The sequence below is a fragment of the Schistocerca cancellata genome, chromosome 2 (assembly GCF_023864275.1).
Source record: "Schistocerca cancellata isolate TAMUIC-IGC-003103 chromosome 2, iqSchCanc2.1, whole genome shotgun sequence".
Taxonomy (NCBI): domain Eukaryota; kingdom Metazoa; phylum Arthropoda; class Insecta; order Orthoptera; family Acrididae; genus Schistocerca; species Schistocerca cancellata.
This window is the reverse complement of record NC_064627.1, coordinates 1,038,057,731-1,038,076,609: the sequence shown is the minus strand read 5'-3', so window position 1 is coordinate 1,038,076,609 and position 18,879 is coordinate 1,038,057,731. Positions and strand designations below refer to the sequence as shown.

Sequence of the window (18,879 nt, the reverse complement as noted above, 5' to 3'; positions counted from 1 at the left end):
TGCATATTCATGCTTGCATGCAAATGCAATGGCGTTCTTATTTTTTCAGAATAAAAAATCAAATTTTATTAATGTTAAAAGCTTATATCCACTATGCTATATAATGGTAAGACAGAGATTTAGGAACCAGGTTTTAAATTGTAAGACATTTCCTGGGGCAGATGTGGATTCTGACCACAATCTATTGGTTATGAACTGCAGATTGAAACTGAAGAAACTGCAAAAAGGTGGGAATTTAAGGAGATGGGACCTGGATAAACTGAAAGAACCAGAGGTTGTACAGTGTTTCAGGAAGAGCATAAGGGAACAATTGACAGGAATGGGGGAAAGAAATACAGTAGAAGAAGAATGGGTAGCTCTGAGGGATGAAGTAGTGAAGGCAGCAGAGGATCAAGTAGGTAAAAAGACGAGGGCTAATAGAAATCCTTGGGTAACAGAAGAAATATTGAAGTTAATTGATGAAAGGAGAAAATATAAAAATGCAGTAAATGAAGCAGGCAAAAAGGAATACAAACGTCTCAAAAATGAGATCGACAGGAAGTGCAAAATGGCTAAGCAGGGATGGCTAGAGGACAAATGTAAGGATGTAGAGGCTTGTCTCACTAGGGGTAAGATAGATACTGCCTACAGGAAAATTAAAGAGACCTTTGGAGAGAAGAGAACCACTTGTATGAATATCAAGAGCTCAGATGGCAACCCAGTTCTAAGCAAAGAAGGGAAGGCAGAAAGGTGGAAGGAGTATATAGAGGGTTTATACAAGGGCGATGTACTTGAGGACAATATTATGGAAATGGAAGAGGATGTAGATGGAGACGAAATGGGAGATAAGATACTGCGTGAAGAGTTTGACAGAGCACTGAAAGCCCTGGGTCGAAACAAGGCCCCGGGAGTAGACAACATTCCATTTGAACTACTGATGGCCTCGGGAGAGCCAGTCATGACAAAACTCTACCATCTGGTGAGCACGATGTATGAGACAGGCGAAATACCCTCAGACTTCAAGAAGAATATAATAATTCCAATCCCAAAGAAAGCAGGTGTTGACAGATGTGAAAATTACCGAACTATCAGTTTAATAAGTCACAGCTGCAAAATACTAACGCAAATTCTTTACAGACGAATGGAAAAACTGGTAGAATCCGACCTCGGGGAAGATCAGTTTGGATTCCGTAGAAATGTTGGAACACGTGAGGCAATACTGACCTTACGACTTATCTTAGAAGAAAGATTAAGAAAAGGCAAACCTACGTTTCTAGCATTTGTAGACTTAGAGAAAGCTTTTGACAATGTTAACTGGAATACTCTCTTTCAAATTCTAAAGGTGGCAGGGGTAAAATACAGGGAGCGAAAGGCTATTTACAGTTTGTACAGAAACCAGATGGCAGTTATAAGAGTCGAGGGGCAAGTAAGGGAAGCAGTGGTTGGGAAAGGAGTAAGACAGGGTTGTAGCCTCTCCCCGATGTTATTCAATCTGTATATTGAGCAAGCAGTAAAGGAAACAAAAGAAAAATTCGGAGTAGGTATTAAAATTCATGGAGAAGAAGTAAAAACTTTGAGGTTCGCCGATGACATTGTAATTCTGTCAGAGACAGCAAAGGACTTGGAAGAGCAGTTGAACGGAATGGACAGTGTGTTGAAAGGAGGATATAAGATGAACATCAACAAAAGCAAAACGAGGATAATGGAATGTAGTCAAATTAAGTCGGGTGATGCTGAGGGAATTAGATTAGGAAATGAGACACTTAAAGTAGTAAAGGAGTTTTGCTATTTAGGGAGTAAAATAACCGATGATGGTCGAAGTAGAGAGGATATAAAATGTAGACTGGCAATGGCAAGGAAAGTGTTTCTCAAGAAGAGGAATTTGTTAACATCGAGTATAGATTTAAGTGTCAGGAAGTCGTTTCTGAAAGTATTTGTATGGAGTGTAGCCCTGTATGGAAGTGAAACATGGACGATAACTAGTTTGGACAAGAAGAGAATAGAAGCTTTCGAAATGTGGTGCTACAGAAGAATGCTGAAGATAAGGTGGGTAGATCACGTAACTAATGAGGAGGTATTGAATAGGATTGGGGAGAAGAGAAGTTTGTGGCACAACTTGACTAGAAGAAGGGATCGGTTGGTAGGACATGTTTTGAGGCATCAAGGGATCACAAATTTAGCATTGGAGGGCAGTGTGGAGGGTAAAAATCGTAGAGGGAGACCAAGAGATGAATACACTAAGCAGATTCAGAAGGATGTAGGTTGCAGTAGATACTGGGAGATGAAGAAGCTTGCACAGGATAGAGTAGCATGGAGAGCTGCATCAAACCAGTCTCAGGACTGAAGACCACAACAACAACAATCCACTATGCTACAATACTTTTCCTGTAAATAATTGAGGTCTCTCTACTTTCTTCCAGATAAAATTATTCACAAGTAATAAAAAAAGTATTCAATAAACTGCAGCAGATAGTCAAATACAGAAAAATTTGAATTACTCTGAGATATCTTGCATTTTACACCACATAGTGTATTAATGATATTGCCATATGGAATCTGAAATCAAGTACCAGTTATGAGAGTACATCATCAACAGGAAGTAAAACTCTACACTGAAAGCACCTTTATTAAGCAAATACAAAGGTACAGACAGAGCTAAACTGCATGCCTCAGCAGATGGAGCACTTACTTATACAAAAATAGAATGTTTTAGCAAATTACATAATCCACAAATCAGCAAGTCACAGAATTTTCCATTAATTATATCAAACAATAAATAACTGGAGGAGGCTGGAATTGAACTGGTGACCCATGTTTACAGACCATGACAATAACTGCTATATCACAAATGATAACACAAAGTGTGACATTGCTCCCCCTCCTTGCAAAAGAGAGACCCTCTGGTTTGAAGTTAGAAAAGGACTATAGTGTCTTGTACCTGGATCTAGTCACTGTCATATACTCATGGTCTTTGGGACTTTAAAGAGTAGTTACTTCCATTGAGGCATCACAATCATCTTCATATCTTAATTTCCCTTATGTTGGAAGCTCCTGTCATTGATCTGTGCCATCCAAATATGATAGTGTTTCATGCAAACGGTGTGGGTGAAGTGTCTGCCCTTTTGTCTCCTCAATTTAGGATATTCACCTTCAACTTTGACAGTGGAATCTGACAAATGATGAATGATTTAGTATCAACCAAAATATTGCTTTAATAATAGTGTAACTTTCAACACACATATAAATATCCATAACAGGTCACCTTGGTTGTATCTAACAGTCTAGTGTGTGGCGTTATAACATTTATGGTCCTTATCCTGGCTATCTAACATCCATATGCATGTCAGAATTGTCAAAATGAAATGGAAACAAAGTCTTCATTCTTGTTTCCTTCTCTCCACCATGCACCAGAAGCAATGGTGTGCAACCCATAATGTCTTGCTTTGTAGTACTGTACAGAGGTTGGACAAAAATGTGGAAACACCATCAGAAATGCTTGCTTCAACATATATACAGATCTTAACCAAGTCTACAGGTTGCTTTGTTGTATTTGACCATGAACGGCCTCTCTGCAATGTTCTCAATATGTTTATAAGTGTCAGTTGTTGTTAGAATTGTGTTCTATGTTGTTTTGAGTGCATTACATCAGAGCTAAGTGAATTCGAATGTGGTTAATTTGTTGGCACTTGTATGGTGGCTGCTCCCATAACCAAGGTAGCCAAAATGTTTGTTATTTCAAGAGCCACCATATCAAAGATTTGTACTTAATACAGGGAAAGCAGAAAAACATCATCTGCTAAGTCACAATGCAGACTAAAGTGTGTGTTGTGTGATCATGACAGATGATCGATGAAGAGTATTGTGTTGAAAAATAAGAGGATGACAGCTGCAAAAGTCACTGCAGAAATGAATGTCAAACTTGTGAACCCTGTAAACACCAAAACAACATGGAATGTGCTCCATAAATTGGGAATAGCAGGACGAACTGAAATTCCAAAATGACACACCAGTGCTGCACGTGCCATAATAGGAAAATGTGGTGCCAAATCCATGGACTATGGAGCAGTGAAAGAAAGTCATTTGGTCTGATAAATCCTGTTTCACATTCTTTCCAGCTTTATGGGATGTTAAACCCATTTCCAATTTGTGGTCGAGTTTACATCCCAAGAGTGAAACATAGAGGGGGTTCAGTGTTGATTTTGACAGCCAAATCACAGTTTTCCATGGTACTGCCAAAGATTATTTGCCCTTTTTGGCTAATAAGGTCTATCACATGGTAGAATGTTTGTTCCCATTGGCAATGCTGTGTTCCAAGGCAACAAGGTTCCTGTTCACCTAGCTTGCATCATTAAGGACTGGTTTTGTGAACACAAGCATGAATTGTTGCATTTTCCCGGCCACCACAGTTGCCTTACCACAATATTACTGAGTCTTTGTGGTCTACTTAAGAGAGAATGATGTATGACTGCTATTCACTTCCATGATTGTTACCTGAACTTGTCACTTTTTTTGCACAAAGAATGGTATAAGATTCCCTTTAAAACCATACAGTACCTGTATTTATCCATTCTGAGATGACTGGAAGCTGTTTTGAATTCCAGTGGGTTTCCTACACCATAATGAACATGATAATGTGTTGTGTCTGTGGTGTTCCCATATTTTTGTCTACCCTCTGTATGTGAATGTCACAACAGGCAGCATTATATCCCAGTCTTTATGTTCAACATCTGCAAGCCACCAGATGATGCATGGTGAAGTGCAGCTTGCCAGTCATTCCGTTTGCTGTTCCACTCACAAACAGAGCAAGGGAAAAATGACTATCTGTATATTTCTATACAAGCCATGATTTCTCTTATGTTTCTTTTATGATCCTTACACAGGATTTACATTGGTGGCAGTAGGATGGTTGTATAGTCTGTCACAAATACCAGTTATCTAAACTTTCGCAACAGTATTTTGCAAAAAGAACATCTTCTTCCCTCCCATTGGAGTTCACACTGCATTTCTGCAATACTCACATGTTGATCAAACCTACCAGCAACAGACCATGGCACAGCTCTGAACCACTTCACTGTCTCCCTTTAATCTGACCTAGTGTGGATCCCAAACACTCGAATAGTACTCAAGGAAAGACTGCACAAGTGTTTTGTATGCAGTTTTCTTTGTACATGAGCTACAATTTTGTAGAATTCTTCCAATAAATCACTTTGTAACATTATGCCTAGATATTTAATTGATGTAACTGTGTCAAGCAGCACACCGCTAGTATTGTATTCAAACATTACAGGGTTGGTTTTCCTACTCATCTGCATTAATTTACATTTATCCACATTTTTCCATCTACGTACATTAAGAGCACTTCTGCCAGTGTTTTATTAAAATGTGCACTGAGGCTGTGGGAATGTTGATTCATGATTAAATATGAACAATATCAGCAACAAACATTTTATTAATTTTCAAAAAGGATACATGCATCCCTCAACAGATGATAGATGTTACAGAATAAAGCAAGAAGACAATTACAGTCAGTAAAATAAACTAAAGAACTTGTCAGTAAGTGAAACAAAGATATTCACACTTTTGTCTTGGCCTTAATGTTCGACTATTTGCATTACAAACCCACAGCCCCCCCCCCCCCCCCCCCCCGCCCGTTGCCCCTAACTGATTGGAGCTCCCAGGATAAATGGATATTTATGCCATATAATTCTGCCAGATCAAGTGAGCGTCCTGCGAGGACTGTTCCAGTGACACTGTAGCCTTGTCAGCAGTTTCACCCATCAACGTAAGCAGTGGCTGAACAGACTCGCCTGCTGACAGTTAAGTAGGTCAGCCACTGTGTGTTGTGACGTAAGTGTCAAGTGACAATAGTGGGACCAAACTGAACCGCAAAATCTGCCTGGATCATTCAACAGAAACCTTGATAAGTTCAGCAATAACCAAATGTGTTCAACGGAAACCTTGGTAAATTTGGCAATATCCAAAATTATCACCGTGCGGACACAGCAATCCAAAACCAGATACGGACCCATACAAGGTGTTTTCAAAAGGGCCTTGACAGATCCATACATTGCATAACATGAGAGCACATACTGAAATCTTTGTGAACAAAAATGGGGGAGGGATGTTGTGGGGTGGGGGTGGGGGAATGCTGTGGATGGGAAACTGGAAATGCAGCTCTTGATTTACTGTATGAAGAAGGAAGGATCTCAAGGTAGGTAGCCTGTTGTTGGTTGAAGAAATTCAAAGGTAGCCAGACACTCTCACTGTACACAAACTCTGCTGTGGATGCACCAATATCAGGTATGAATGCTGCAAGTGAATTGAGCAACATGAGGGGTAAGGCTGACAAACAAGAATAACCATGACACATCAGGGTGGGCTTTAAAGTTCAATGCCAACATTCCAAAATGTTGTTGCCATATGAATGGTAGCTGGTTGTATTATGATGTACAAAATCACATAATCTGCCATTTCACAGAACAAGGTGGACTCAAATTGTTGACCCTGGACTGTGGTCACATCCATCGGACAGCCAAACTGAGACAGCTATGAGGTGAGAAAGTTATTTGCGACTGTCTCTGCCAAAATATCCATATGGGCACTGCCTCCAGGCAACGGGGCATTTTTTTTTTTGGGGGGTGGGGGTGGGAGGGGGAGAGGGGTGTTGGGGGGGGGGGGAGTTAAAGCTTTGCACATGGGAGAGAGCACATGCTGCATCATCTGGTAGGCAGAGGGATTCTGGGATTCTTGGGAGTTTGCTGGAACTCCACCCGGGGAGCACTGAAGTTGCATTGTAGCTAGCTATCTAGTTCTGCTAGTGGAAGCTGCTCCCCTTTAGCAGCATCCCCTGAAACCTTACTCGCAGTGCCACCTCTGCATGTGGAATCATATAACAGTGTATTACATATCTTATCAGCAATAAGTGACTGCAGGTCTAAATTTGAGGTGCTACTTGGCCACAGAAGGCAACTGACTAACCCACATTTGTTTCAGCATTGCCTCAGGCTCTTCACATTTGGACACTAGTGACCAGAGATCACACCAGAATACAGAAAGTAATTTGTTGCAAATAACTTCACTTTTCTAGACTTGTTGGACTCGGTGATCTGTTGGTTTACACACTCAACAAAGCATATTGTCCTTAAGACATACATATTTGCATACCTGAGGCATGCTATGCATGATATCAGGCAATAACAACACGATTTGAGAGTCTAATGCTAATTGTCAGAACAAATAGAAATTTGTCATTAGCGACACCATAGATCGCAAATGAAAGTTCTAGGAACCGGGGCCATATATCCAGTTGTTGCAGCATGTACAGTGGGGCAATGAATTTTCCTCACAGTGCAGAAGACACGCTGCAGCTTGTTGACAAATAGCCCGTGAGCTATAATTCCTGGAGAGTGCACAGCACTTGTCTGAAATTTATTGCCAGTTGCAGAATGGTAGTTACTTCCTCTGACGTACACAACAATTGTCCTGATGAGATGGTGACCACAGTAGCCAATGGTGTATCCTCACTTTTTGTGCATTTGTCACCTTTCATGACACTCAGTGGGATCACCACTTGTGGGAATGATGATCCACAATTAAATGCGAACAGTATTGGCAACACACACATTATTAATTTACCAAAAGAATACATACGACACTCGACAGAGCATACAAATCACAGAACAAAGCAAGAAGACAATGGTGGTCAGCAGAACAAGCCAAAGAATTACTCAGTAAGGAAAAACAAAGTTTTGGTCTTGATCTTAATAATCCACTAATTGCATCACCACAAGGTCATTTGTCTGCAGATGGTAGGCAGTTACCATCCTGTGTGCAATGCTGCACCATGAAATTACTCCTGATACCGGTCTTGAACTGGAATACCATTCAGAATCAGAGGTCACTACATGTGATGTTCCATGCTTCAAAATTATGCCTTCAACAAACCTGGCAATTTCTGAAGACTTTTCAATTGGTACAACCTTGGTAACAATGAAATGTATGAAATAGTAATGCTCACTATTACCCATTTATTCCCATTTTTAGACTTAGAAAACCTCCCTGAGACTTGGTGAAATGATACAATTACAGGTGGAATTGGTACAGATTTCCAGGGTTGAGGCACATACTTCTGTCATAGCACTGTCTATAGTGACATACATAATGCTTGAGGGATCAACAACAACCAGACCACAGTCTGATTCACAAACGATGGTGGTTCGCACAGGTTGAGGCACAGACATAGACTGCAGCATTCTGGTTCCAAGCTGTATATGTATACAATAGCTTTGTGACTGAAGAAAGCATGTATCCTGCAAGTTATGTCTGTCACTTGCTTATGTAGAATTTTTTGCTTACCACCACCATCAGTGATGACAACTCACAAGTAATGGAATAAACTTTCACTAAATAATTCACTATGACATTCACAACAGAGCACTCACAACACTACTGAACACTCATTGGTTGTTGGAGGAAGTGTGCACAGGTGCACAGAAAAAGCCAAACTTGACTGCTATCATTTCAGACTCCAACTATAATGATACCTGCTTCTGATTCTATCAAGGGTCTTCACATGTCCTAGATGAACTGACTTGGAAGCATCATGAAAATACTTCAGTAAAGCTGACTGTAAATGAGCAGGGATGATGAGACCATTTCTGTCCCATTGTTTCACAATTTCTTTTACACAGTGTCTGATCTATTAATATGAACACTCCTTTAACAGCTTTTTCCGTCTCTCAGGCTTCAGTAATGTTGCATCTCCTCTTAATTCAGCTTCAGTTATTATCAATGTAGTGATATCGAGGATGTCACCAACACTTTAATGCTCCTCCAGTGGATTCTGCAAAAGGTAGTCAACATCCTTGTGTTTGCATCTTTTTTTATATACAACTGTGCTGCCCAGTTAGCCGTGCAGTCTAACGCATGGCTTTCCAGACTGGGAAGGAGTGCCTGTTCCCCGGCATGAATCCGCCTGGCGGATTTGTGTTGAGGTCCGGTGAGCCGGCCAGTATGTAGACGGTTTTTAGGCAGTTTTCCATCTGCCTCAGCAAATGTGGGCTGGTTCCCCTTCTGCCTCATCTATACTATGTCAGCAATTGCTGTGCAAACAAGTTCTCCATGTATGCACACACCACCATTAATCTACCACGCAAACATAGGGGCTACACTCGTCTGGTGTGAGACATTCCCTTTGGGGGTCCACCAGGTGCCGAACTGCACAATAAAGAGTGGTTTGGTGTGAGGCGGTGGAGGGGCGAAGTGGACTGCAGTAGTCATTGTGGGGATGTGGACCACTGTGGCTGTGGTGGGGATGGAGCCTCTCCATTGTTTCTAGGCCCCTGGTTAACATACTATACAATACAATAAATATACAACTGTGATGAATTCTTGAATCTCTAATGTCCATACTATTCTTCATCCTGATGGATTGTTCAGGCATCGTAACCAGCATAAAGAGAGTGTCAGCCACAACAGTGATTGGTCTACCATACAAATAAGGTCGGAACTGTAAGGCAATCTTTCTTGATCACAATTGTTCTCAGACTTGGGAAGCACTTTAGATGTATGAGTAACCATTTTTCAGCACCTTCTGATTTTTGCACTAGCACTGCACTTATGCCATTACTGTAGCATCAGTATATAGCTCTGTCTCAGCATTTTGGCCAAAAAATCCTAGCATTTGTGAAGGTATCAGCACCTCCTTAATGATACAGAGAGATCTTTCTTGCTACTCTCTGTAAAAAAAAAAAAAAAAAAAAAAAAAAAAAAAAAAAAAAAAAAAAAAAAAAAAAAAAAAAAAAAGGGCGGGGGGAGCTGCATCTTCCTGCAGCCATTCTTGTAGTAATAGCCACACCCTGTGAAAGAAATCCTGTATGAAGCATCTATAGTAGGAGCACTTTTTGGAAGTATTTCAAATCATGAATGTGCTATGGAGTTGTAAAATCTGCTGTGGCCCTTACTTCTTCTGGATTTGGGTAGACATGGTTTCCATCAAATAGATGCTTCAAAATATATATTCCTTGGGTGACAAAGAGACATTTGCTTCGACTGAGGAGAAAGCCTGCACCATAGCTTAGATGGTTATATACTCAAGAAAACAACAATGTCATTCTGACAGCAAAGATATTTCAACCAGTTAAGATGTTGAAGCAGATTATCCATCATACATTCAAAAATGTTTGGAACATTACATGGATCAAACAGCAGAACTTAGAACATAGAGTCTATCAAGTTTTAAGATAGCGGTCTTTTCCCAATCAGCCTCTTCAACCTCTGTTTACCAGTAGCCTCTCTGCCCATCCGTTTTGGAGGAATACTTTGCACCATTCAGACAGCCCATGGCATCATCAGTTTGTGATAATTGTTATACATATTTTTTGGTGCTTTTGTTCTGCTGCCAGTAATGGATGCAGAAATGCCATGTGCCATTTTCCTTCTTCATGGTGGATACTCAGAATGGTTGTGTGGCCTGATTCTCCACTGCTGGCGCTGAGCTGAGATTCCTGAACTAGTTTGGCTGTGCCTGTGGACATATCTGTAGGGATGAGTTGCAGTTGGTCATGGTAGCTGATCACTCAGAGCCCTCCTTCAATTGTCATTCTTATAATCATCACTGCCACATAGATTTCTTCTGTATGGCAGAACTAGACTGGAGCTTCACAGTTTAACTGAACATCCAGGCTTGATCAGAATTCATCTCATTGATGGTGCTGGGATAGGTGTCACTGTTGCACAATCACAGAGAAAAATCATTTTTGGATGAATGTGTTCAAGAATCCTCATCAGTCTAGTGCTCCAATTTACCATAATGTATGACTACTTGTAATGTCTGCAAGAAAACTCAGCAAAGGATAACATTATGCATGCATTCTGGTAAAATGACAAAGTCAGTGGGAAAGTTTTCTGTCAGCTGGATGTATTTTCCATTTCCAACCTTCAGCACAGCAGCATTTCAAACTCAGAAAATAATACAGTATTTCTCAGATGGTAACGATAAACACCAGACATCATGGAAAAGGATGCCCCAGAAGTGGCTAATGTCTAGACAGGTTGGCCACTGATACGAAGTTGATGTTATCTACTGAGACCTTGGCAGCTGTCATCCATGAAGTACTTTCATCTATGACAACCTCACCTCCATAGGTGGTTACCTTGTTTAGTTTTCCTGATTTTGATAGCTGGAACCTCTGTAAGACATTGCATAACAACTGTGGCACATGTGACAGCAGGCTTGAGTAGAATATAGTAATGGCATTCATCACACAGATCATCTGCTGTTGCCTTTCACATATACAATTGCCCTGCTGTTTGATGTCTCACAGTGTAATAGTTGTCAAACACTTTTCTTCTTTCTTTACAATAGTGTAAACATGTCCATGGTGTCCACAATGGAAACATACATGCATGTTCTTGCCTGTTCTGTTAGTTTTTATCTGTATCATATCATATCTTGTATGTTCTGTAATGGTTGTGATGTAACTCTGTGATTTCTGACTCCATCCCTCAATATTGGATCACCTCACAGAGATTGATGTCAATGATCAACCAACGTCTACTCAAATTAGTGATGGTATTTCCTCTTGACTAGGTACAAAAATTGTACTGCTACATCTAGCCTTCTGGTTTCAACACTAACATACACTATAAACACTCACATCTCTTCTCTATCTGCTGTACTAGTGATGGAGGTCCTCATGGTCCTCCAATATTACCATCAATGCAGCATTTGGAAATCAGTCAAATGTTTTTCAGCACACTTGTTTAGTGCCACAATACACTTTATGATTCATTGCTTCAATATACTAGTACCAATTCACAGAGTTCTCTGTTGTGGATACTCAGCAGCATATATGACTGTGGCCATCTCCCCCTGAAGTTTCCTGACATAATAACTGCTTCATTGGTTCATGTTGTCTTATTAGATAATATTTTAATGTTGTGGGAGCTGCACAGTCTTTCAATGAGACAGCTGTTCATCATCTGCAGATGCTTACTGATGTTTTGCTGTGGTGGCTCACCAAAATATATGTAGCGAACACAACTGGCAGTGCAGAGCAGTGCAGTGCAGTTTGGTTCATGAGTGCATCACCTGTATGTCACACTGCAAGTATTTTATTTTGTGCAGATAAATTAGTTCTGCGCTGGCCACCAGGAATGCTGTGTTGCATTAGTTACTCCATGCCATTTATTCTTAGTATATAGTTTTTTATATGTTATCGTTTTCTCCATGTTAGTTCTTAAGTACCTTTTTTATATTTACTTCTTGAGTAACAAGTCAACAAGTCACTTATTCGTTTTTGTGCGAGTCTTGCCTTGACATACACTGCATCTAAAAGATGTCCTGTGTTAATTGTCAAACAAATGAATGAAAATCTTGTCACTCAGCATTGGAGATATTGTTGTGCATTATTTATTGCAAACTAGCAGGCTAACTGGTTGGACAGCCCAGTACCTAGCCCTATGACCAAACTGGTGACCCTGACATGATTTATCGCCTGCCTGATGCCCAAAATAAAGTGACACTGTAAGATGACAAAAAATCTGACCATGATCAACCTTGCTGTGTCCAGATTCACCATTAGACTACCACCCTTTTGGCATCACAGTCCAGCACTATGGTTTGTGCAAGTTGAAGCTAGCTTCTTTTATTTTGGAATAACTGCTGACGCTACTAAGTTTGCACTGGTCTTGAGCCAGCTTGATCATCAGTACAGGGCCGAAGTGCAAGACGTGGTAACTGCGCCACCAGAGAGTAATGCCTATTTCTTGCTCAAGGCAGAACTTATCTGCAAAGTATCAGCTTTGCAAGAAGAATGCCTCCGCCAAATTCTGATGCAGGCGGACATCAGAGATTGTAAACCGTTGCAGTACTTATGGCACCTGGAAAGTAAGATCAATGCTGGTACTCTGCCTGACAGCCTCATGAGAACAAACTGGAGCAGTCGGTTGCTGCCTGCCATCAAAGCAATAATAGCATCACAGTTGGAAATGCCTTTAGACATGGTAACAGAGCTATCAGACAAGGAACAGGATGCTATCTCATCTGTGCCTATTAACGTAGCAACTGTGCAATGAGCAAGCACATCAGCCACAGTTTTGTGTGCCGACTACGATGCTCTGATGGCAAAGGTCGATATGCTGACATGACAGATTAGCCAATTGATGTATTGGTGTAACAACAACAGTGATTGTGGCTGACCAAGATACTAGAAGTACTCACACAGCAGATCATCAACTGCCTCATCTGCGCCTGTGACTGAAACACAGCAGGGGATATGCTGGTATCACAGAAGATTTGGTTATCAAGCTTGTTGCTGTACCAAGCCCTGCACATACCCAAATGCTAGCAGTGATCATGAGTAGACACTTCATCTGATTGCCAGTCTTCATCACAGCATCTATTTGTTAGTGACTGGCACACAGACAAGAAATGTGTGATTGACACTGGCTCTGATCTGTTTATTTTCCTGCGAACAATGTTACACCAGTGTAGGCTGCGTGCATCATTCTGTCTAGCTGCTGCAAACAATTATTCTATTGTGATGTATGGTACACATCATTTTGAACTAGATTTTGGCCTACGCAGAACGTCTTTCGTCTTTCCCTCTCCTTCCCTCTTTCCTGATGAGGCAACAGTTTGTTGCAAAAGCTTGAATTTTGTGTGTATGTTTGTGTTCGTTTGTGTGTCTGTCGACCTGCCAGCACTTTCATTTGGTAAGTCACATCATCTTTGTTTTTAGGTATATTTTTCCTACGTGGAATGTTTCCAAAGTAATATCAGTGTACATGGCTACATGGCTACAACACTAGGAGAAAGGATGATCTTCACTACTCAAGGTTAAGGTTAAATCTAACTTTAGCTCAGGAGGGGTAAATTATGCTGTCACAAAAGTCTTTGGTCACTTACCTAACAGCATCAAAAGTCTGACAGATAGCCATATAGCATTTAAAAGGAAGTTAAAAGAACTTCTGAATGGCAACTCCTTCTACTCATTAGATGAATTTTTGGATATAGTAAGTGGGTAATTCCCCCCCCCCCCCCCCCCCCCCCGCCCCCATCCAAAAAAGAAAAAAATATATATTAAGTGTCATGTAATATTTTGCGTAATGTAATATTTTGTGTAATGTAATATCTTGTATAGACACCTTTTATTAACCTGACATGTTCCATGTCATTATGAAGTGTCGTATTCATGGTCTATGGAACAATTACTAATCTAATCTACTTGAGATGGATCAAGAATGCCCACACACAGATTCAAACACAGTACCAAACAACAAATATTAAGCAGACCAATTAATTAGATGTTCTTGCATTAGCTGGATAAATGAGAGATGATATGTATTAATGAAATACAGGAGCTAAAGAAGTTTGCTGCAAACACTTAGAAACTATGAATAGTGTTACCTTTCTCATCTGGCACATCATGTATGTTGATCTCACTTAATATTCTGTCCACATTCATTAGTATGACGTTGCTACTTTCTGCTGTCTGCTGGGCTACTTCCAGTACTTCTTTGTCTTGTCTTATCATAGCTGCTGTTACCTCTGCCACAGCTTCCACAGCTGAAGAATTCAGTTTCTCTGTGTCAGCTGAGTCTAAAGTGAGACCTACAATAACAATGTCACTAGCTGACAGTTTCTGATCACTTTTATTTGTTCTGTCTCTGATAATGGACTGCAGATTACTGAGTGCACTAGTAGTATGGTTTCCTGTTCCCATGATGAGTTCATGTAATCTTCTTGTTTTTGGTCCCAGGTTTGAACCCTGTAACAGGAAATGTTTACATCTTCTCTTCATCAGTTTTTTTAGATATATTTAATGAATCTTTTCCTTCTAGATCTTGGCAAAAGAAAGTAAGCAATAAACTTAAGTGGACTACACATGGAATAAAAATTTTAAATATCAGGAAAAGGAGAATTCACAATGAGTTAAAATCAAACAGAAATACTGATTTTGTTATGAATGTCAAACACAATAAACTGTATCCAGGAAAATTGTAGCTGCAGCTAAAAATTGGCCAATAATACTTTCTCTCTCCACCATAGTAATAATACAAAAGTAGTGTGGTCAGTTGTTCAGTCAGAATTAGGAGCCAAAGTTAATAGTCATGACATTTCAAAAATTAGATTTGAAAAAGAGTCTGTAATAAACCCTGTTCAGATGTCAAACTGTTTCAATGAATTCTTCATAAATGTAGTAAGGTCAGATGAAGATATAGTAGCCTGTCAAGACAACATAAATTTCATAAGCTTGGAAACACATCTTTCAAACAGTTTAAAAAATCATCCAAAAGCATGTGGAAAGTGAAATTTTGTCTTTAAAAAACAAAACCTTATCTACATGGGATGAAATACCCTTATCTTTAATCAGAAGAGTGTGTAATATCATTTCACAACCACTGCCAGCTATCAGAAACCAATCTTTTGATCAGTGTTGTTTTCCAAATGTATTAAAACATGTTGGGATAAAACCACTGTTCAAATAGGGATTGACAGAAGATGTGAAGAATTACCTCCCTCTCTCTTCTGCTGGAAGCGTTTGAAAAGGCTTCAGTAAAACAAATTCAAAAATTTTTTAATGTGAATGTCATAATTTTTAAAAATCACTCCGGATTCCAACAAGGAAAAAGCACTGTAAATGCAATTAATGTGTTTGCTCAAAATATATGCTCCTTGTTGGACAAGTGTAGAAAGGCCAGAAATATTCTGTGATCCAACAAAACCTTTTGATTCAGTGAACCAGTCCTTACTTCTAAACAAATTACATATATATGCAATGAGAGACCTAGCTTTACAATGGTTCACCTCTTACTTAACAGATGGGGAACAAAGTGTAATTATAAAGTCAAATTTAAGAAATTGCTCCTCAGACTGGAAAACAATTGGCCAAGGAGTCTTGCAGGGTTTTATATAGGGTCCCTACCTGTTCCTTACCTACATAAATGACCAACCACCTGCTACTGATGCTATTTCAGTTTTGTTCGCTGATGATACATTAGTTCCCCCCCCCCTCCCCCCCCCCCCCCCCCCCATGAACCATGGACCTTGCCGTTCATGGGGAGGCTCGCGTGCCTCAGCGATACAGATAGCCATACCATAGGTGCAACCACAACGGAGGGGTATCTGTTGAGAGGCCAGACAAACGTGTGGTTCCTGAAGAGGGGCAGCAGCCTTTTCAGTAGTTGCAAGGGCAACAGTCTGGATGATTGACTGATCTGGCCTTGTAACACTAACCAAAACGGCCTTGCTGTGCTGGTACTGCGGACAGCTGAAAGCAAGGGGAAACTACGGCCGTAATTTTTCCCGAGGGCATGCAGCTTTACTGTATGATTAAATGATGATGACATCCTCTTGGGTAAAATATTCCGTAGGTAAAATAGTCCCCCATTCGGATCTCCGGGCGGGGACTACTCAAGAGGATGTCGTTATCAGGAGAAAGAAAACTGGCGTTCTACAGATCGGAGTGTGGAATGTCAGATCCCTTAATTGGGCAGGTAGGTTAGAAAATTTAAAAAGGGAAATGGATTGGTTAAAGTTAGATATAGTGGGAATTAGTGAAGTTCGGTGGCAGGAGGAACAAGACTTCTGGTCAGGTGACTACAGGGCTATAAACACAAAATCAAATAGGGGTAATGCAGGAGTAGGTTTAATAATGAATAGGAAAATAAGTATGCGGATAAGCTACTACAAACAGCATAGTGAACGCATTATTGTGGGCAAGATAGATACGAAGCCCATGCCTACTACAGTAGTACAAGTTTATATGCCAACTAGCTCTGCAGATGACGAAGAAATTGATGAAATGTATGATGAAATAAAAAAAATTATTCAGATAGTGAAGGGAGATGAAAATTTAATAGTCTTGGGTGACTGGAATTCGAGTGTAGGAAAAGGGAGAGAAGGAAACATAGTAGGTGAATATGGATTGGGGCTAAGAAATGAAAGAGGAAGCCGCCTGGTAGAATTTTGCACAGAGCACAACTTAATCATAGCTAACACTTGGTTTAAGAATCATAATAGAAGGTTGTATACATGGAAGAACCCTGGAGATACTAAAAGGTATCAGATAGATTATATAATGGTAAGACAGAGATTTAGGAACTAGGTTTTAAATTGTAAGACATTTCCAGGGGCAGATGTGGACTCTGACCACAATCTATTGGTTATGACCTGTAGATTAAAATTGATGAAACTGAAAAAAGGTGGGAATTTAAGGAGATGGGACCTGGATAAACTGACTAAACCAGAGGTTTTACAGAGTTTCAGGGAGAGCATAAGGGAACAATTGACAGGAATGGGGGAAAGAAATACAGTAGAAGAAGAATGGGTAGCTCTGAGGGTGAAGTAGTGAAGGCAGCAGAGGATCAAGTAGGTAAAAAGATGTGGGCTAGTAGGAATCCTTGGGTAACAGAAGAAATATTGAATTTAATTGATGAAAGGAGAAAATATAAAAATGCAGTAAATGAAGCACGCAAAAAGGAATACAAATGTCTCAAAAATGAGATCGACAGGAAGTGCAAAATGGCTAAGCAGGAATGGCTAGAGGACAAATGTAAGGATGTAGAGGCTTATCTCACTAGGGGTAAGATAGATACTGCCTACAGGAAAATTAAAGAAACCTTTGGAGATAAGAGAACCAGTTGCATGAACATCAGGAGCTCAGGTGGAAACCCAGTTCTAAGCAAAGAAGGGAAAGCAGAAGGTGGAAGGAGTATATAGAGGGTCTATACAAGGGCAATGTACTTGAGGACAATATTATGGAAATGGAAGAGGATGTAGATGAAGATGAAATGGGAGATACGATACTGTGTGAAGAGTTTGACAGAGCACTGAAAGACCTGAGTCGAAACAAGGCCCCCAGAGTAGACAACATTCCATTGGAACTACTGACGGCCTTGGGAGAGCCAGTCCTGACAAAACTCTACCATCTGGTGAGCAAGATGTATGAAACAGGTGAAATACCCTCAGACTTCAAGAAGAATATAATAATTCCAATCCCAAAGAAAGCAGGTGTTGACAGATGTGAAAATTACCGAACTATCAGTTTAATAAGTCACAGCAGCAAAATACTAACGCGAATTATTTACAGATGAATGGAAAAACTAGTAGAAGCTCACCTCGGGGAAGATCAGTTTGGATTCCATAGAAATATTGGAATACGTGAGGCAATACTGACCTTACGACTTATCTTAGAAGGAAGATTAAGGAAAGGCAAACCTACGTTTCTAGCATTTGTAGACTTAGAGAAAGCTTTTGACAATGTTGACTGGAATACTCTCTTTCAAATTCTAAAGGTGGCAGGGGTAAAATACAGGGAGCAAAAGGCTATTTATAATTTGTACTGAAACCAGATGGCAGTTATAAGAGTCGAGGGACATGAAAGAGAAGCAGCAGTTGGGAAGGGACTGAGACAAGGTTGTAGCCTCTCCCTGATGTCATTCAATATGTATATTGAGCAAGCAGTAAAGGAAACAAAAAGAAATTCAGAGTAGGTATTTAAATCGATGGAGAAGAAATAAAAACTTTGAGGTTCGCCAATGACATTGTAATTCTATCAGAGACAGCAAAGGACTTGGAAGAGCAGTTGAACGGAATGGACAGTGTCTTGAAAGGAGGATACAAGATGAACATCAACAAAAGCAAAACAAGGATAATGGAATATAGTCGAATTAAGTCGGGTGATGCTGAGGGAATTAGATTAAGAAATGAGACACTAAAAGTAGTAAAGGAGTTTTGCTATTTGGGGGGCAAAATAACTGATGATGGTCGAAGTAGAGAGGATATAAAATGTAGACTGGCAATGCCAAGGAAAGCGTTTCTGAAGAAGAGAAATTCGTTAACATCGAGTATAGATTTAAGTGTCAGGAAGTCATTTCTGGAAGTATTTGTATGGA

The 18,879-nt window shown here is 40.1% G+C and overlaps 1 protein-coding gene across 1 annotated transcript in view; it reads right to left on the bottom strand.

The window, feature by feature from the left end:
• LOC126160794 (adhesion G-protein coupled receptor G6-like) overlaps nucleotides 1-18,879 on the bottom strand; it is a 138,030-nt gene that overhangs the window by 46,620 nt on the left and 72,531 nt on the right. Inside the window, exon 7 of the mRNA XM_049916930.1 lies at nucleotides 14,390-14,750. Within this exon, the coding sequence (XP_049772887.1) occupies nucleotides 14,390-14,750 (361 nt within the window). The remainder of the gene's footprint in view (nucleotides 1-14,389; nucleotides 14,751-18,879) is intronic.